Source organism: Hippocampus guttulatus, chromosome 19, assembly GCF_054856545.1.
Source record: "Hippocampus guttulatus isolate MCC_2025c chromosome 19, RoL_Hgut_1.0, whole genome shotgun sequence".
NCBI lineage: Eukaryota > Metazoa > Chordata > Actinopteri > Syngnathiformes > Syngnathidae > Hippocampus > Hippocampus guttulatus.
Genome location: NC_141279.1, coordinates 5,908,430 through 5,928,417, shown reverse-complemented (window position 1 = coordinate 5,928,417; position 19,988 = coordinate 5,908,430). Strand labels below are relative to the sequence as shown.

Below are 19,988 nucleotides of genomic sequence, written 5' to 3'. Positions count from 1 at the left end.
TGACACGACACTCGCTGCTTTTTTATGTATGTAACAGAGAAGGTGGAAAAATGAAATCGCTCAGTGCCAACAGACGGGGTCGAACTTGAGTTCACCATGCGGGACATCCAGTCGTATACCATTCGGCTATAGACTGACAGTAGAAGATGTAGATTTTACATATATAATTATTGTCACCAGATACTGTAAGTAAGATCATCTAAATACGACCAACAAAATTACAACCAAAGCTATCTGCGTGGTTGAATGGACAAAGACATGACGTGGCCCCCGAGTAACCCGGGTTCAATTCTTGTTCAATTTATAAATGTAGCAGACAGTGGGGCTCGAACCCGCGTCGCGTGACTACTACGCGTCGACTTTTACCATTAGACCATTCGGCCGCGGAAATTTCGAAAAATGTATATCTAATTATAGGGTGAAACGGACACACGAGGTTAGAGGTGGTTGGCATCTCTCGTGGAGTGAGTGGGTAAGTGACCTCTTGTGTTCCAAACTTCGGCCCTCAACTTCGTGACGGCACTCGACCCTAACCCGTAAGCCCTCAACCTCACCAGTTTCTCCCCTACGCTCCCTTCATAATGCCATCCTGAGATCAGGAGAGGGAGTTTGCAACGCCAACTTGCTTTGAAATTGAAGACGAGCATCACAAAGAGATAGACAGTGTCGTTTTGTTACTTTGCTTTATTGGCGATCGTGAATAAAGTGCTTGAATAAAACACACGTTTCTTGTCTGCTTCAGTCACAAACAAAACATTCGTAAACACACACTTCCAACCATGGAAGCCAACTTTGTTCATTATTTCAAGATGCTTTGTTGAAAAGGGCAACTCCGTTGGAATAGTTGAGACCCAAGTCTCGTCTGGGTGGTTTTGGTCTCTGCTGGTCCAAACGTGTCCGGAGGCTGAAGAACCTGCAAAACCCAAAGGATCGCGGTGAAATCAAACTTCGTTTCATATCGGGGAGGAAATATCGGATGACTTTCTGAGGGCCCCGATAAATTTTCCCCCTCAAAGTATTCACTGTATATCGATCAACGGCTGACCGTGCATGCGCACATCATGCTTTATCGATCATACAGTACGCAGCGATGAATAAAAATATACGATTGAGGATTACTTTTGCTGGTTTGCCGTGACAATACGTAGTAGCGATCGACGACGGCATCGTCGTTGGCTGCCAGCAGGTGAGACGATCTGGATTTGAGCCAAAATGGTCTTTGTGAGATCGGTTCACAATTGTTTTTTTTCCCCGTATAAAAGTTGTAATACGCCGTACATGATTTGAAATGATAAAAAAACGTATAAAATACGGGGAAAACGTACAAGTTGACAGGTATGTGTCTGTCCGTGGCTGCGCAGACGCGACGGAGCATGTAATCAGCGTGCACTCGGTGCAGTACAGTACCTACCAGGCCCCTCGCCCCTGTCCTTTCTCTTCTAGTCTCCCTCTCTGAGCATGGCAGTTGAGCCATTGCCAAACCTCGCTTCACGCACGTTGAAAAGGAGAGAGCGAGGGGGGGGGGGGGGGCGTGCGAGAGAGAGAAAGAAGGAAGTGACAGAGCCGGCTCTCATCGTTCACTTCAAAGAGCCGGCTCTTTGTACCGGCTCGTTCGCGACCGACACATCACTATTGGGATATTGTTTGTGGTTCGTTTATCTGCCTCACAGTTCTGACGTTCGGTGTTCGATGAATGCTAAAAGGAACATACAGGTTTTGGAGGAACATGTGAATTTTGTCTTGCGTGGGATGCGCTGTTCTGCCTGTGGTTGCGTTTATAATTAGCTGAAGACTTTAAATTGTCCATAGCTGTGAATATGAACATAAATTCGTCTCATTGAATAATTTGTGCCCTGCATTTGGCTGCAGAGGAGTGCAGTGTGTGTCCTGTGCTTTCCTACCTCTTTTACAAGGTTGCAAATAAGAAAAATATAACCAGTAGCCTTTATTTACAAAGTTAATTTATTATGGAATTACTTTGTATCACATTTTTGATAACTTTCAGCATATAAACGCTGTCTATTACTATTTACAGCACATACATTTCCTTCAGTGGCCGCCTCTCTCGTCTGTTAATCTTTATGTACAGTAGTTGCATGTTGTCGTTAGACAAATAATACAGCATAGATATTCTGTTATATTCCAACATGCTACATCAGATTTAATTCACAAAGGCTTGCGGATATTAATAGCTGTATACATTTCTATATTACAATCAAGTCGCAAAATGTGTCGTGTTAAATCTTCAAATCAAGACATGAACTCCTTCAGCCTGATTGGAAGAGGCGCTCATACTCGTGAAGGATGAGCTCCACTATCTGGTTCTGAAAAACCGTGTGCATGGCGATGTTGCCCGACTCTGCCTCGGGCCGTAGGAGCGTGGGCCCGAACACGATTGCAACGTTGTGCCCCGTCATGCGGTTGTCCTCGCCACACTGGATGACCCTGGCAGGATGAGACAAATGGAAGCAATGAGATCGATACACTCCATCTAAGATGCCGTGTTCGTAGGATCATAGCAAGCAAAAGCTGGAAAGGACTTAAGACGCTGACCTCCGTAAATGTCCGAACAAGAGGCTCATGGTGTCGTGATTCGGGACGGGGAGAGATTTGATCAACTCATAAATGCAACACACCTTTGTGTTGTAATCAGGAATTCCTACACCAGGAACAAAATTAAAATTTAAAAAGGGAGGATGAGCACAACATTTACAAAAAGAAAAAAACCCAATCAGAATAAGTGAGAATAAATCCTTTCAAGTAAAATGATTTGTTTTGAAGTGTTTAGCAAAATGAGAGAAATGTTTCAACGACTACCCCTGCGCTCGTGTTTCTCCAAAGTGAGCGCTATCATCTGAGCTGCTGAGACGTGACCGCCGCGACGGCACTGCGCTCGCATTGTCTGCTTTTATCGTTTTGTCTTACTGATGGCAGAGATGAACTTGTGAAACAGGTTGTAGGGGAAAAGCGGCTCGGGAAGCTCGCGAAAGAACAGCTTCAGCGCTCCGGTGAGCACGTGAGCGTCCGCCCACTGGCCGTCCTCAAGGTCCAATTCCTCTGTTAGGAAGTCAGAGAAGACGTTAAACCACAACAACAACATTGGCAAACAAGAACTTCATTTCCACCTGCTTCACGAGCGTAACAAAGAGAATTTACCGGTATTTAAAGCCATAAAACAACATCACCGTTACCTTGATCTGCCTTGAAGCGCAGTTTCTGAATAGTGGCGAGGTTCCCGCTGACCCTGTAGAGTCCGTCGATGTCCAAACCTGCAGGTCAACACTTATTAGTCGGTCGGCCTACTGCTGACTAGCTGTGATCCTCAGTGGTGGTGGTGGTGGGGGGGTTACCTCTCCTCTCCACGGCTTTTATGCATTTCTCCACAAATCTGGGGACGGTGGTCCGCTCCTGCGCGCAAAGCGTGGCCAGGTGGCAGCCGAACACGTTCTCTGTAGGCAGGACAGAATACCATAAACCCCCAACAGGTGCTAATCTGCAATCAAGCCAGACTACATCACTTTTTAAATAGTTTTACCCCTCCTAGATGTGGGAGTCATGAGTGCGAGCTGTCGTGAGTGTGGTCATTGTGTTTTGCGTTTAAACTGTTCTCCCCACATGGCAGCAGCGTAAATAACTCAGTGTACCTCGTATGTATCCTTTCTCCTTGACTGCCTGAAGCGAGGGCCGCTTCATGAGGAACTTGATGAGCTTGGTGCGAACCTTCTTGGGGTCGGTTTCACCGCCGCTGGTGCTGTTGACACTCGGTCTGGAGGCTGACCCAAGGAAAAAAAAAAAAAAAAAAAGTAGAAAGATGCTTCATTTAAAATGGCAGCCACGCACGGTTTTGCCCAATGCAGTTGGAGCTCACCCCGACGCCAGTCGGTTGCAATCTGTTGGTCCGTGATGCTGATCTTCTCGTACAAGTCGCTACCGTCTTCCTCCTCTGAGTGATGCTGGTCCTGGTACTCCTGACAGACCAACAAGCACGAGACTCATCATGCTTTTCACAAAACGGTCCGTAAAAAATATTAAATGTCAAGTAGAAATAGTGCAGGGTTCGAATCCGCCTGCGGCCTTCCTGTGTGGAGTGAGCATGTTCTCCCCATGCCTGCGTGGGTTTCCTCCGGGTATTCTGGTTTCCTCCCACATTCCAAAAACATTTAATTTCATTCCCGTAATTTTGGCAATACAAGCAGCTACTTTCTCCCCACCGCCCCCAAAACTGAACTCTGTGACTTGAAATTGATGGATTTTTACGAACAAGCTTCATGCCCGACAATGCAGTTAATCGACGGTGTCGTCGGGTCAAACGCGTCATAGGTACTTGCCAGTTGTCTTATGGTGTCCAGTAAGACTTTATGCCAGTCGGTGATGATGCTCTCGGTATCGTACTGGATCAGAAACTCAACACCGCTCTTGCTTTTTAACTGAAAGAGCAAAACGTCAGGAACAGATAAATGTGCTGATTTTTCATATCGGTGTGAGGGGGGAAATAAGATGTCCATGCAACCTCTAAAACATTTTTCTTGCTCGATTTGTCCCTGGAGGCCCAGCTGATCATGGCACCTCGAAGGTCCACCGTCACTTCCGGGACGATCTGATTGGTCTTGCTCTTTGGACGCGGCAAAAAAAGAAAAAAAAATTGAGTATGGACACAAAACAGGCGGTGCCGCATTCCTGCGACAAAAGTGTCTGTCAACTGGCGGCGGAGGTTTTGTCATTTGATTCACACGGACAAGAGTTTTTTTTTTAGTTCATTTCTTGAATTGCCAAAGTCAAGACAAAATCTGTTGAGCAAAACCTGGTTGACTTTAGAGTTACGTCACGTGAACAGCTGCAGAAAAGATGGGAGAAGAAACTACCGAAATTCCTGGCGATGTCGATTTTGGGTCTTTATGGAAGGTCAGCATGCCTCCATGCAGTACAGTCCAAGTCTGGGCCCAGTTTTTCCTGCATGAGCATACGGAGCAGAGGAGCCAGAGGGCACCGTGAAACCAGATACACTCAAAGCACAAAAGCTTCCCGAATACGACACCCCAAAAAAATACCTCAAGGTGGGATCGTTGGACTCACCTGACTTTTTTGCCATTTTCAGACACTTTTGTTTTGTTCAGGATTCCGGCTTTCTCCAAGTTGTGCACCTGAAATCCAACCGGAGACTTTTTTTTTCAGGGCAAATACGGTACAAAAGCGGGTTAGCGTGATCTCTCACGTGGGACAAACAGCCGACAAAAAAAAAAAAGAAAGTCTCCTGTCACACTGACAAACGAGAATGTGTGTCATGACGTCATTACGCAAGAGCGCAATTGCAAAATAATGAGCTCAATGTTGGTGAATTCTTCATCGAAAGTCTCCAACATGTTGCTAAGCAACATAGAAGTGGGTGAAATGTAATAAAAGGGCGACTGCCTTGCCCTGAGCTCCTTTTCTCGTCATACCGATACGCTTGATTCATCGCCCAAGCCTACAACAAGGCGCTCTTTGAATGCGCAATCGCATGCGCGCACCCGGCGCCCGCCATAGATCGATGGCGTTATCTATGGCTCTGATACTAACAACCCACGTTATAGCGCAGCCACCTGGAGGTCAGGTAATAAGGCTTTCTCCAGAGTTGAAACCCAGAAGCCTTAAGAGGGCACAGAAGACGATAAGTCAACAAATCGTAACCATCCGCTGGCGCCGAGTCGTCCCGCTTTACTCACGTTAGGCTGCGTCTCAGGAGAGTGTCCCATGCTACTAGAGCTGTCGCTGCTGTAGTCCGACGTGGTCCTGCGGTGGGTCGGGAGGAAACTCTGCCAAGAGAGCGCAGTGTCAAAACGTGCGCTTGAATTTTTTGACCCGAGGAATGAAATGAAATCAAATCACAATATTATTTTAATGTTTCGGAGGTGTGCAAGTTGCCCTACCGCGTCATCTTGGACCGAGGCGAGCTGGGCCGGTCCTACGGTTTGTCTCCAGTTCTTGAAGACATTCACCTCTTCGGCCTCCTCGCCGTTTTCCTCCTGGGACAGTCCCGGCGACGCAGGGCCCACCTACACCGGGACGAGAAGACGCGGTGAGAAATTGTTGCGGAGCGTTTGAAGCGGGAGGCCGCCTGGAAAGCGTGCGCTTACCTCGGGCAGGTTCCACTGGGACCTGGAGCCATCTTTCAGGTAATAGTAAGTCTGGCCCAGGTCGTCCACGGACTTAACCCACTGTGATGGAACACAATGAAGACTTCATATGGTGACCCACCAATTTGTGGCAGGGGTCGGTCCCTCTCCTCCAAGAACGGTACGCCAGATTCCATTATCGGTCAAAGCTAACCTGCTCGAGTGAGTACTCGTTGGAAAACACCCAGGTGCCATCGGGCTCCACGTTGAGGCTCCAGCCGGCAGGCGTGCTGCGGTCCAGGCTGGCCCGGGGGATGATGGCTCGGCTCACGTGGGACAGGTTGTATTCCCTGTGGGACGCCGGGGGCCTCATGGGCAGGGGATCCTCGTCGGGATCAGGTCCATCGGCGCCTGCCGGGTAATCTTCCGAGTTGTAGTCTTCTTCGGGTATCTGAGGCTGGGGATTTGAGTTGAACGGTGTTAACAATGAAACTTTAACCATAACTTCCAATTCATAACCTTTCACCCTAATCTGTTTTTTTTTTCTTTGAGGGAAAGTGAAAAACATCCAAACTCCACAAAGGAGGGCGGAGAACTGTGTCGGAGACTTGCTAACCACTTTGCAATTGCATTTATATAATTTCATTGCCAGACAGAAATAAAAATCTGTAAAAGATTTTTTTTCGCAGTCCATAAAGACAAAAGGAGGACAAACATCTCACAAAGAACTGCAGACATTTTATACTCCTGCTGCATCCTTGCCAAATGGGAACGACTGGCATCGCTCAAGGGTTAAATCCATTAAAAAGGAGGCTGCACTCGCCGTCTTCCCCTGAGCGAAGCTAAAACAGGAAACAGGAAGTAGAGCAGCCAGTCAGGTCCTCACCGACTCATCTTGGTGAAAGCGGTGCACACTCATCGGCTCCATCAGGGGCGGGTACGGGCTGAGCGGCTTTTCTGGGGGCTCCCAGGACGTCTCCCCAGACATGGCGTTGTAAAAGTACGGGCAGCCGCTGCGCTCATCCACGAGCTGCTCCCAGTCCGATGTCCAGGCCGGACGGGAGGCGGTGGACAGGAAGTTGCTGGGAGGGGGCGAGGGGGGAAGCGGTTCGGGGTGACGGGGTGCCTCGTAGAGGGGGTTTTCCCAGGTGGTATGTCCCGTGGCAGGGTGGTAGTAGTAGTCCTGACCACTGTCCGGGTCAAAGTGCACCTCCCATCCGTCAGCGTCCTGGTGGAGCAGCGAGTCGGTGGAGTCCTGGCGAAGTTGAGCTACGTTGGCGTAGATGGGCGCTCTTTGGCTGTCATCGTCCACCTGTGGGGAGGGGAAAAAAAGCGCACGGTTCAGAACAAAGAGCGATGCCGAATCATTTTCTCAGGAGGTGTGGCAGGACCCAATGTCCTTTTTCGAGAGGAAAAAAAAAAAGATAGAAGTTGACTCGGCTCACAGGAAATACTCTGCAGCAGAGTCACGCCACAAACCGAAAGTTCCTCCCAATATTGGCACCATAGAAATATTTCTTGCTGACTTTTATCGTGTCAGTCTTGGAACTGCGACGGGCTTGACTTCCAGAGTGCTGCATTCGAGGGTCGCGGGACAAAAAGGCAATGGTGGTGGTGCGCTCTAGAATGTCAGAATCAACCTCAAGTTCCAGAATCTCGAAGGGAGTCGTCATGCTGGAGTGTGCTGCAATAGCCTGTGTTGTCAAAATGTCGAAACAGCAACCCAAGCAGTTTTAAAGGAGACATTTTGCTTTTTTTCCCCCCCACCACAATTTAAAACAGCATCAAAAACATGATTAAACAGAGGTTATTATTATTATTATATATTATATAATATTTATTATATTATATTTCCTTTCAATTTGCCACTGGAGTGCACTCGCCGTGTTCATGTTCCCGACGTGACAGCCCAAAACAGACTTCTGCATCGGACTTTCGCTTTCCTTCATCTGGCGCGATCAAAAACAAACGCAATTTCCGGCAACTCGGCGTGTGAAATGTGGCTCCGCACACTTCGCTTCAATGACTTGTCAAACGGAGGAGTCTAAAAAGTGGTTTCAAACAAACACGCGAGTTTTAGTCACGGTCTTTTGCAGCGTCGAGTCAACCCAGGAAGCAGGCGACGCTTGTTTTGTCAGTAGGTATCAAAATATGACACATCACAAAAGCAAAACTACACACCAAAAAAAAAGAAAAAGAAAAAGCCACCGTATGTCGTCAAAGCTCACAACGCCTACCTGAAGCGATGCCAGTGACTGGGCCAAAACCCGCTGGACCCGGTGACCCGGACAAACCCCGGCATACAGGTCGACCATGTTTTGTCTATAGTGGTCCGCCCATTGGAGATGAATGCAAAGAGCCCAAATATCGCGATCAACAAGACCGTTGGGGCAGACGAGCAAAGTGCATCCGTGAGCGACAGAAAGGAGAACTGCGAGCAAACGCAGCAGGAAGGGTTGGAGGGGGCGTGTACGCGTGTTCGTTGTCTGCGAAACGATGGAGGGTAGAGGGTAACTGTCTGTGAACAAGCGCAGACACAAAAAGAAGACATGTGCAGTTTTTGTTTGGACTCATAAAACAGCACGAAGTCATGAGGGATTCAATCCCAAAACACACATCGGCCTCTCGTGCCAGAAAATAAAGGCGGCCAAAATACTAGAACCCCCCCCAACTGTTACTAACTCAGTCAGCTACTTTGCTAGGATGTTAGCCATTCCATTTTGACCCCCCCCCCCCCAAAAAAACAGCCTTTCAAATCCACACCCACACTGAGTGTGAATCAAACTATTTAAATACGGGGACTGGCACACCAATCAACAAACATAATAGACCAATTACTTCTGCTTACCTTTAGCTTTGGGCCAAGTCAACGGTATCACCACAGAAATCTGACATTACCATGCATTCATTGACTGTTTTTTAAAAAATATAAAATGTTTTTTAATGCTGTTTAATAAAATAAATAAAGGTGGCATGACAAGAATCATTTTGTATTTGTGAAAATCACTTTTGTTAACTACGCTTTTGTTCCCCAGGAGCGGTGGGATGGAAGGGTGAATTGCTGCTTGTGGCGATGTCAAGGCCATTTTTTGAAATGTTCATTACCGCCATCTACAGGGCGGGGGTGGAACAGTGTTGCCACTAGGTGTCACTATTGCTCTGCAAAGCATTGTGGTTCATTTCTTTTTACACTCGTATGATGATCAAGTGTTACTCGAACGCGAAAGGTTTGCTTTGTTATATAGAGGGCTCTGTCCTTTTAGCAATTACCCACAATGCACTACCGGCGGCCATACACGAAGTCTATTTGTGTATGGCTTGTTTATAACAGCCCTCCAATATGGCCGCCGGTAGTGCATTGTGCGTAATTGCTAAAAGGACGGAGCCCTCTATTGGAGTTGATTTCTCTTTAAACTTTTATCAAGTTTAACGACTGTAAAAATTCAAGTTACAAACATATTTGGTGTCGGCTTGGTTCGTGTATGTTGCTTGCAGCGGGACTCGCAAAGCAGCAGCGGGCCACTTGATTACTTCACCACTTTAGTAGGCATGCAGGCGCACAATAGGACACCCATTTGGGGCCCAAATCACGCCACAGAGCGCACACAGTCAGGCTATTATTGAGTCCCCCTGAATCCACCCCCTCCACCACCCCTAACCAACTTTCCACTCACATCACACTTCACATGACCCAGAATCCATCAAAACGGCAGCGATGATCCATGTGAATAGCAAGTGTGTGAGTGTGCGACTAAAGTAAAGTCACATCATGAAAACATTTTCCAAAAGTCAAACTAATGGCACAAAGGTGGGGGGGGGGGGGGGGGGGGGGCGGGGAACGCCTCATGTGATAAACTTGGACTTCCTGGACTAAATTGATAGGACTTCCTGACTGCAAATCCTCCATGACAGAAAATATTCCACCCAAAACTGCCTTCCTTTTCTCAAGTTCCACAAAAAAAGTAACTGCCATTTAAATACAAAATAAAACAATTTGTTTGCAAAAAAACCAAAAAAAAACCAACAAAAACATCTATGTTACGCACATTTTTGCACAACACGAGCCCTCTTCAAGTGGGTGTCATTTACTAAACACTCTGGGAAATATTCCGAGTGACATTTCCTTGGTGCGATGATGAAATTATCAACGCCGGGTGACTTTGGAAGTGGACTGCTAAGTCGCTTACATAACAGGAAAACCATCCAAAGCATATTAGCTATTTTGCTCCAAGCGACATATTAAAACAACACAGCAGGCTAAAAATCTTTGAAGGAGTCATTATTCCTGCTTCTATTGCTCGGCCGTATCCGTAAGGGAATCTGCTACGCCGTCGACGAGATAAAACGAGCGTGGGCACAGCGACAAGTGAGTGCGTGCGTGTTTTAATAAGACAGAAAGGGTGAGCGAGTGGGGAGGTGTAAAGGGCGGGAATCTCCGCCACGACCTGTTGGAGCAGTTTATCAACATGCAATGTTTCAAGCACGGTGTGCTCGCCTCACCAGGAACGCTAAATTAGGTACACCCAACGAGAGCCCTGTTTTGATTGACAGCTATAATGCGCCATGGATCGGTCTCTACTTTTCTGTCGCGGTCAGGTGCGTTTGCGAGGGGTCAAAATATTAGGCACGGCTCTTTGGTATATCGCAGTGCAGCAGCCGTTTGGTGTAGCTAATGTGGCGTTGTCAGGTGAGCTGTCCATCATCACTTCAGAAACAAATCTATTTTTTACTTAATAATGTGAAAATAAGTACTATCGTAGGGAACCATCAAAATGATACGTCAAATGATTTTTCTTACAATTATATGCTGTAGGCAGCCTCACTAGTTAAAAACCTGGTGCTATGATTAACATTGCAGTTGTGGAATATGAATTTGGCAGAAAAATCCACCCGTTTTTATCAGTGTAAGGGGGCGGCCATTTTGGCTTGTACTCCCACTTGCTGTCGACAGAAAATGACATCATAGTGCTCGGCACCATGTTTTTTGGGGGGGGGGGGCAATGTTGGGGACAATTTCCAATTAGTTTTTTCCCTTAAAAATAATGTGATAAAAGCACTCACAAAAAAGTGAGGGATGCTGGTCTTTTGGGGGAAATTTCAGGGTGATAACCTGAAGAGGTGAATTTAACTTGGCATCCTCCATGTTTCAGTACTTTATGCACAATTTACTCAAAAAACAAAAAAATCCATATCCAAGAATGCATGGTGGGCACCAAAGATTGGAAAGTGAATTTGGGCTTTCTGGATTACCATTTGCTCGCACGCACGCACGCTCTCTCCCCTTCCTTTTCACTCTCCTGTCATTCCCAATCAACCCCCCCGCCCCATTGTAAAGGTGGGGGGGGGGGGTGTAACATGCTTGGCATGTTGACAGTGAGGGGCTCATTCATTCACAAACACACATTCTCATGTCAAACTGTGCGCCTGAAAACAAATGTGCACACACACACATACACGAAGAAGCTGAACAACAAGTCACCTGGGCACCTTGACGTCACCCCCCCTGGAAACGGTTGCGTATGCACTCACCTGTCATTCAAACAGGTGCCATCCAGTTAACAAGACGGTTCACGGTGGCACCAGAATATTCCTGGGAGCAGGAGCAGATAGAAGAGGAGGACGGGGTGCACGTTCGGGAAGCTGCAGTTTAGGTTGGGCGTGGCGGTTGCCTACTTTAACTCCTTCCTGCCTGTCTGCCAGCCAGCCCACGAGACCTGTTTCTCACCTGTCACACTGACACAGACTCAGTCGTCGCTTTAAGTTCCCCTGGCCGTGACGAAGACAACTTTCCGAAAACGAAAGGGTGGAATACCCTGAAAACCTGATGCAGAGTGAATTCAAACACTCAATGAAAGGGGGGGGGGGGGGGGGGGGAAAGACTCAAATCAGCTGGTGTTCATGCCTGAGAGGCTCCTCCTCCTCCACTTCCTCCACCTTATTCACATGCTGATGAGCTGGCTGCACAAACATCTCCTCAATCACATCCCTAAACCCGCAACTCACCACTCCATTTCATTCAAATAGAATCTTCCTTTCCAATCGAAATAAATGGCAACGCTACTAATCCCGCACGCCCAAAGAGTTTAACAAGAAAAATCGCACTCGAAAGTTCTTCACGGAGGAGAAAGAATAGATGCCAACCAATCACGTTTCGAATGAATGAAGCCCTGAATTCTTATGTCATTTTCTGTCAACAGCAAGTGGCAAAATGCATTTTTAAAGGTGTCATTCGTACATTAAAAATATAATGAAGTTCATTATAGACAAAATATTCACGTTTCATTGGTGAAAATTGCAAAATTAAAGTGTCGTTTTAATTTTAGAAGAAGCAATGACAATGTACAAACATACACACACACATATTGCTAAGTAGTACTACTACTAAATAGTGTACAGTTAGGTTGTAAAGTTTGCCAAATGTAAAATTCTTACAAATTATCATTTTAAACTCATTTTATATCATGTTAACATATTTCTTTGGCCAGAGCACAACCATCGAGGTGCCCACCATGACTGTATTTTCCTGTCAACATGGATTTGGCGCCACCTTGTGGCCTCTCGGGGCATTCAGAAAGAGCAAAAAAAAAAATGCTAATGGGCGAGATTTTCTGCAAATAACAGAGGATCATTTCCCCCAAATTTGGGAATAGGTGAATTTGTAAATCATGACTCGTGATGGTACTATAAATTACAGTCGTAGATCATACAGTCTTTGAAGTAATTTAACTTATGTAACCCGTCCTGATACAGTCATGCCGGGGTCCTACCTCTTGTGTTGCAACGACGTCGCAATCGGGCGACAGATCCTCCTCATCCGTTCCGATAGTCATCTCCACTTTGCCGAGAGGTGCGTCCCCTCCCTCATGTGCGTGTCTTTCGGGTATCACCTCACCTTTGGCATCACATACCCCAAAGGTGGAGAACTGGCAGGAATCACCTTGAGCATTCCGCACATATTGGGCCGGTATGTAGATTGGCGCAGTGTCTTGTTGTTTGGTGCGGACATACCAGCGGTGTTCATTTGTCCTGGTGAGGAGCAAGTAGGTTTCGTCGGGCGTGATGGACATAAGGCGGCCGTCGTGTGTTTCAAGCTCAAACTCATGCTGGATTGTCATCTGCTCCATGTTTTGGTGAGTTATTGTTATGGAAATGGCATCAGGATCAGGAAGCTGAGGATAAAATGTATAAGACAAGGTGATGTACAACCAACGGCTTTTAAGATTGAAAAAAATCTGCCTTATACTTGATAAAGACTATCGGGTGTGTCAAACTCATTTTTGACGTGGGCCACTGAACCCAAATTTATTTTAAAAGGGGAATTGAAAAGTAAAAATGTCAATACATCAACATTACAAAAAGTGAAGTCAATTGGCAATTGGGGTATTTTAGCAAGAAACATGAAATCAATGTATGCAATTTCCTTCCCCGGGCAACATCAAATGATGCGGCAGGCCAGAGATGGCCCCCGGGCCTTGAGTTTGACACCGAAGTCAACTACCACGCTGTATTTCAACATTGTCATTATGGTGGTAGTTATTAAGCTTTATAAATATTTTTGGTAGTAACTGGTTGCCGAAAACATTCCGAACCACTTCTCGAGCACTGCAAAAAACAACAACAATGAACTTCTGTTCATGTTAACCAGTCAACAAGAAACACGTTTCGCCTCGTTTCCAAGAGACATTTTAAACATTAAAAGTGAATACAAAATGCAAACGAGTCTCATTCAAACATAAAGTTTGAACCACTGAGTTGAAGTAGCCTAACTCCGCTATTAAATTGCTAGCAAAAATCGGCACTCACCTACAAGGACAATAAAACAATATTCATTCTCAGACTCTTTAGAATGGATGCTAATCTGCTTGTCTTCTGTCCCACAGCACTTCAAACAATTATAACTGGAGAAGTGGGAAGTAAGAGATGACACTTCCCTATTTGGCTGGAAAACAAGCCTCTTTGACCGGCCGCGGGTTTTTGTAACACATCAAGGTGAACATCACGTGCCATCATACGGTCTGTGATCGGAAAAAAAGACAGTGTGTGCTCATATTTCTTTTTGCTTTAACTGTCACGTGCTTTTTCCTTTGTCGGATGACGAATCCCACGCGAAGCAAAATAACGCGCTTGTCACTACTCGACTTTTGGCCGTGGCATTTTATTGTTTTTGGTTATGGCACATACTTGTAAAATGGCAAAAAGCCAATCACTCAGTTAATTCGAATTGTTTAAGCGGCAGTGCGTGCTTATCTGGTCTACAGGATCACAAGATAAAATGGCAGTTTTGTGCAAAAAAAAGAAGAAAAAAAAAAGAAAATCAATAGTATCTGTTCACTCACTTCAACGAGGTATGTAAACAATTACTCTTCCATCTACTTCCTTCAACTTCCATGCAGTACTCTTGAAAGACAAAATAAATTCAAATACAAAGATTTGTATTCTTCCCCTGATATGAAAACCATGCGACATGTTCATCATAAACAAACGTTTGGCAGTAATTCTGTATTGGTCCTCTTGATTCTGCGGTCACCTGTTACAGTATAAATATATGTAATACTCTGTTAAAAAAATAACGCAGGTGTCATTTATTTAAAAGACGACTTTAGGTTGTACCCCAAAGAGCGGATCAGTGGTTGTGCTGTTTTCCCTTCAATCCTTGCGCACAAAGGCTGGGGTGCAACAACTTCTCGTCTACCGCCCCCCCACCCCCATGTCAAAGCCTCCAAAGACAACCAAAAATAAAAGTGTCTGTGTGCAGCTTGTCTCCATCCAAGTCAAATGGCCTTAACGTCCACCATGCCGCCATGTTGCGCGCCCTGCCTGGTGCTCTTGATGCTCTGCAGCTTGCGCCCGTGCAGCGTGAAGCGCGACCAGGCGGCCAGTTGGAGCAGGGCGCAGGTGATGGGCACAAACACCAGCATGTGGAAGCAGCCCAGACGCAGCGGAGGCGACCCTGCGCCTGACAATACATCCACAGCCAAGTCCTCCGCCGGTTCCCTTTGGAAAATATCATATCCTGTGGAGTGCAACGCTGTCAGGGATCTGGACTATTACAGAATGCTGAGCGTGGTTAGTACAGCCTTTCCCCACAAAAATAAAAACTAAAATCTAATTTTAACGGATTTTTTTAATAGACAAAGCAACTGATAACGTTCAAAGCAATTTTTAATTCATTTTTGAATTTTCCGTTCTGCGTTATTCTTTATGAAGCCACTAGACGGCGCCAAAGCACCGAATGCAGTAATCGGTGTGATTGTTGAAGTGATATCTCGACTGAGGTATTCACATTTTTATTCGTCAGCAGGTTTAGCTTTGGTTGTGAGTGGAAGTTTCGAAGAGTCTTCACCTCATGTGTAGGCGCATTTCTCAACCGACAAATCATTCGTAAGCCCTTTACTTTTAAAGGTAATGTGTGTATGCATCTTAGTTTTCGGTATATCAAGTCAACTCAATATATAGTTTCAGTTAGATGTGCAGCCTCTCAACAGTAAATATTTTCTGATTCAGATTAGCACAGTGCAAAAACAACACTTAATTCAAATAAAGTGTGACAAGGATAACCTGTAACAAACGGCTGCCACGCTGACCGGCACCTCTCATTGATCGATAATTAAATCATCTTAATTCACTTCATGACTTAATTGCGGCAAGGGCTAACTCGCCCAGCCCTCGTTCACGTCCCATACCCGTGTAGGCGCACAGCAGCCAGGTGCCAATGAGTGGTGCCAACGTCTGCCCGGGCTTCGTGACCAGGGCGACCATGCCGAAGAGCAGCGCCGACGCCGCCTGCTGCCGCCGGTTGACCACAAAGTCCTCATCCACCAGGTCGGAAATGACCAGCTTCAGCAGCTTGCAGGTTCCCTCCGTGAACACTCGGTTGCTGGTGGGAGGGGCGAGACAAAAAAGGCCTTTAATTGTCTCACAAAGTCATGCCAGGAAAATATAAAGCCTCCATTTTATGGGCCAAGCCCCGTGATGTACAATGGATTTAAAATAAAACAATCAACGTGATTCAAGTGTAGGCCTACAGCAAACTGCCATTTTGTGCACATTTTCAGTGCATTGGGAAAAATAGTCACTGCACTTCTCCACAGTTTGTTACATGACAGCCGTGTCTCCCAGGGCACATTCCAACTCACATATTTAATTTGGTATTATGAAGTGAATGGGTCGATCGTTGGTCTGAAAGACTCATACAGTCAGTAAACAGGGCGCACCTTGCAATGAAGATGCAAAGCAAATAGACGCGGTCGGCGCCGGCCAGCAGCATGGCAACGCTCAGTCCCAGTTTGAGTAGGAAAAGCCAACGGATGACCTGGTAGACACCGTGGCGCTGGCACAGGGTCAGGAAGTACAAGTTGTTCAGGTGCGGCGCCACGTATGAGATACCTGCGCAAATAGCAAACGTACAACATCATCTTCACATTCGCGTAACGCTAACAGTGATTTTTTTTTTTTAACCGAGGAGGATGGAGCCTGTGGAGGCGGAGATGTTGTCTGACAGCAGGTGCTCCAGGAAGAGAGGGAAGAAGTTGTTGTTGAAGTGGCAGTGAAACACCTGCACGCAACGCAACACACACAGGAAAAACACATTCTTAATGTTACCATGGTGTCTCTAAAAGACCAACTTTCACAAAACTTCATCTCTGTGAGCGTTCAGAGCGGCAAGAGTCCAAATAATTGTTGCATTCATTTAGCTGTTTCCCCCCGCTAAAATTGGTTTAACAAAATGTATTTAATGAATGTGATAAATACACAAATCAATTTTACCAAGTAGGCACGCATGTCACACCACACAACACAAAACTTAATTCCGATACTAGGTGACAGTATTGCTCTGCAAATGTAGTTGTGTTCCCTCTTCATGATGTTAAGCCCTTTCAAAAGCCGAACAGCTGTATTTTTGCGACATATTTAAATATGCTGATGGGGATTCACCTGGAGGAGGTTCATGGAGACAAACCACATGAAGTTCTTGTGTCTGGAGAGTTGCTTGAGGTACTCCCAGACGGTGACGGGTTGCCCTGGTGAGGTGAAGGGGGCGTGGCCAACACTGAGCCTGTACAATGCATGAGGATAAGAGTAATGTAAGACACGCATAGCAAGTTTTTTTGTTTGGTAAATTAAAGGGAGCATACTCTTTGAGCGCATGGGCTTCATCCAACATGGGACGAACTTCCTTTTGAAAGCGTCGCTGCAGCAACCGGGAGACGAGGAAGAAGCCCAAGGTGGAGAAGGCGGCGAGAGTCACGCAGAACAGGCGAAAGGCGTAGAAGTCTTCCTTGTCCCAGAAGGAATAGGACAGAAAGACGGAGAAGGAGCCCAGGGCGCTGAACACCGAGCAGTGGAAATTGAGGCGCGTGCGGTCGGCAGCCGACACTGCCAGGTCGGCCATGAGGGCGCTGTGGTGGAGGTCCACCATGGTCAGGAAACCGTCATAGAGGCACAGGCAAAGCAGGAACTGCAGGCCCGGCCGGGCCCATGCCACCCAGAAGGCCAAGAAGGACAAGGCAAAGAGCGGCCCGCTGGACGAGAGCGCACGGAGCCGCTTCAGGACCACCTCTGGAGATGTCAACTGGTCGCCATTCCTGCACCGCAGCAAGTGAATGACTCAACTATACATTTATATACTTACATTACCTGCATCAACTTGGTAACTCTCCAAACCCTGTGCACAGCTGTCAATAGCTTCCGTGCACAAAGCAAGAGAGGAGGTGAAAGGAGGAGTACAGACACTCACTGAGGAGAGCTGAGGAAGCTGCGATCGCTCAGCCAGCCGAAGAGAGGATCGTTGAAACTGTTCCACAGCAGGAACACTGTCTGGAATGACACACGTTATCAGAACACGAAAACACAGGATGCCAACTAATGTCTTGCTCACCTCTCCCAGCCAAAAGGAGACTTTGTCGATCTTGTAGACGGAAACAAAGGTGTCCACGTAGTAGAGGAGGAAAACATTGTGAAGGGTGGACATGAAGAGGGCCAAGGAGCCATAGAGCACTGCCGTGGGAATGACGACGCCAACGCCATGACAGCAGCCCGCTGTGCTGCGGCCCATTCTTCCCTTCTGCCCTCCGTCACTCAAGCCCCAGCTGGTCACCGCCTCCTCATAGCCTGCAATGCAAGAGAGGATTATTTTAAGCGCAGCTAGTTTGCCATTCGAATTAGTTGTCATTTTACAAACAGAAGTATTTGTTTGCTCCATATTTTTGGGCTAAAAATGCATTTTGGAAAAATGTCTGCTTTAACAAAATCTAAATTCTGATTTTAAAGATCTTCCCCTCGCCTCAAAATTAACAATTTGTGCCTCGATGAGGACGATTGTACACAAGTTCTATTGTTTTCCTGCTTGAAAAAACAAACCCAAAAACTTCACACCTGTTGAGCTTTTTTTTTCTTTTCAAAAGGGAAGCGGCTAAGATTCGAAGTGAAAACTAGGAAGACGAGTGACACAAACATGATCAAACTGATCCCAGTTCACCAACAAGACATAAAACCACAAGCCCTTTGGGGACTTTAAGAGTTTCCACGTCGACTGAGTCTATTTTAATAACAAGAAACCAACCATGGTCGATTTAAGGGAGCAAAATACGTCCGAGGCTAAAGCTAAAGTTAGCGGTAGTTAGCCATGGTTACGTGTTAGCACGCTTGCTGGAAAAAGGGGAAGCGGGTAAAAACATTTTGTGAAAAATTAAATTAAAGATACATACGACTTGGAGACGGTAACGGAGTCCACTCGATGAACTGAGCTCACGGGGAGGCTATCTTCGACGGTCCCCGGCCCCTTTGCGGAAAGCCGTCGTGTCGATTTCTCGGCCGGGTGTCCACGTCATGTCAACCGCAACTGGGCGTCTCGTAGCCGGGACGACGGCTGTAGATTTTACGAGTAACGCAGAGGAGATGGTTTGGACGTGATGATGGAAGCGACGGCGTCCCTAAGTGGCAGTGGCGTTGAACTGGAGGTTTTTCATTTAGAAACATTCCTGTGATGGAAACACGACAAATATATTTAAATACCAGCTTCCCCTTTCAATCAATTTAATTGTCTTTGCAGTCAACAGACGCAAACGTCAATGGTTGCTATTGTTGTTATTACAGACACTCTCCAGCAGAGGGCATGCTTGTATATGTCACGACTGGCTCTGGGGATAAACTGTGGCCCGTGGACCTCAGATATATTAATTTGGAAGGAATTAGTGTGTGTATTTTTTTCCCAAGCGTCAGATGAGAGAAGCCGCTTGCTTGCTTGTGTCTGTGTGTGTGTTGCAGATGAGAAAGATTACGCGCCTCCTTGTGGTCAATCACCAAAAGCAGTGAGGAGGAGGAGAGAGCGTACATGGGCGGAGCTAATTTAAGTGAAGGAGAGCGCTCTAGCATATATCCTGCTGCTGCTCGCACTGATCGGTTCATACATCACATTTAATAAACTTGCTCCAGATCTCTGCTGAGGAATCTCCCTGAAAACGAGCTTGGACTATTTTTCACAAATAGGAACATGTATTTTGACGCAGCTTGAGGAGCAAGTGAGTACCCTTAGTTTTTTTTTTCATTATAAAGTTATCTTCTCCCTGCAAAGTATTTTTTTTGTCGTTAACTTGACATTCACGGTGCAGATTGCATCGAGTAGTCAGTGTGACACATTGTTGCATGCGACTAAATGAACCGATCATATCAATGTAACACATTGATATTCATCACCAACGTTACTGTCACTGTGATCATTTATTACTGACGACTTAACTGCTGATATGGTCAATGTGGCTTATTATTCTCGCATTTAACTCCAGTGATCACACCACTGGGACAAGTTGTTTCTCTACTGAGCACACTGATGTAACAGTTCACCCCTGCTACTCGCGATGAATAGGGACCAGGCCAACTGCCCAATAGCAAAAATTT

At 46.3% G+C, this 19,988-nt stretch overlaps 2 protein-coding genes and 1 long non-coding RNA gene across 4 annotated transcripts; 1 reads left to right on the top strand and 2 right to left on the bottom strand.

Moving 5' to 3' along the window:
• Positions 1-1,944: 1,944 nt before the first annotated feature.
• On the bottom strand, positions 1,945-14,043 carry arhgap27 (Rho GTPase activating protein 27). Of its 2 annotated transcripts, XM_086099504.1 has the most exons (19): positions 13,896-14,043; positions 12,860-13,261; positions 6,979-7,404; positions 6,307-6,549; positions 6,114-6,194; positions 5,907-6,032; positions 5,703-5,792; positions 5,564-5,626; positions 5,074-5,141; positions 4,863-4,950; positions 4,511-4,612; positions 4,329-4,427; positions 3,869-3,968; positions 3,645-3,773; positions 3,351-3,449; positions 3,192-3,269; positions 2,926-3,057; positions 2,554-2,659; positions 1,945-2,445 (listed from the first exon to the last, which is right to left on the bottom strand). In XM_086099504.1, the coding sequence occupies exons 2-19, from the start codon at positions 13,214-13,216 to the stop codon at positions 2,268-2,270; spliced, it is 2,565 nt and encodes an 854-aa protein (XP_085955630.1). In that variant the 5' UTR covers positions 13,217-13,261; positions 13,896-14,043; the 3' UTR covers positions 1,945-2,267. The 2 variants fall into 2 exon arrangements, with proteins under 2 accessions (XP_085955630.1, XP_085955631.1); XM_086099505.1 differs by lacking the exon at positions 5,564-5,626.
• On the top strand, positions 13,087-14,783 carry LOC147189802 (uncharacterized). The gene is made up of 2 exons (XR_015097532.1): positions 13,087-13,222; positions 13,973-14,783. It is a non-coding gene; the product is annotated as an uncharacterized LOC147189802 (long non-coding RNA).
• slc68a1a (solute carrier family 68 member 1a) lies at positions 14,229-18,949 on the bottom strand. The gene is made up of 9 exons (XM_086099506.1): positions 18,800-18,949; positions 17,971-18,203; positions 17,830-17,909; positions 17,228-17,677; positions 17,028-17,148; positions 16,551-16,647; positions 16,307-16,478; positions 15,776-15,969; positions 14,229-15,105 (listed from the first exon to the last, which is right to left on the bottom strand). The coding sequence occupies exons 2-9, from the start codon at positions 18,145-18,147 to the stop codon at positions 14,864-14,866; spliced, it is 1,533 nt and encodes a 510-aa protein (XP_085955632.1). The 5' UTR covers positions 18,148-18,203; positions 18,800-18,949; the 3' UTR covers positions 14,229-14,863.
• Between the last annotated feature and the right edge of the window lie 1,039 nt (positions 18,950-19,988).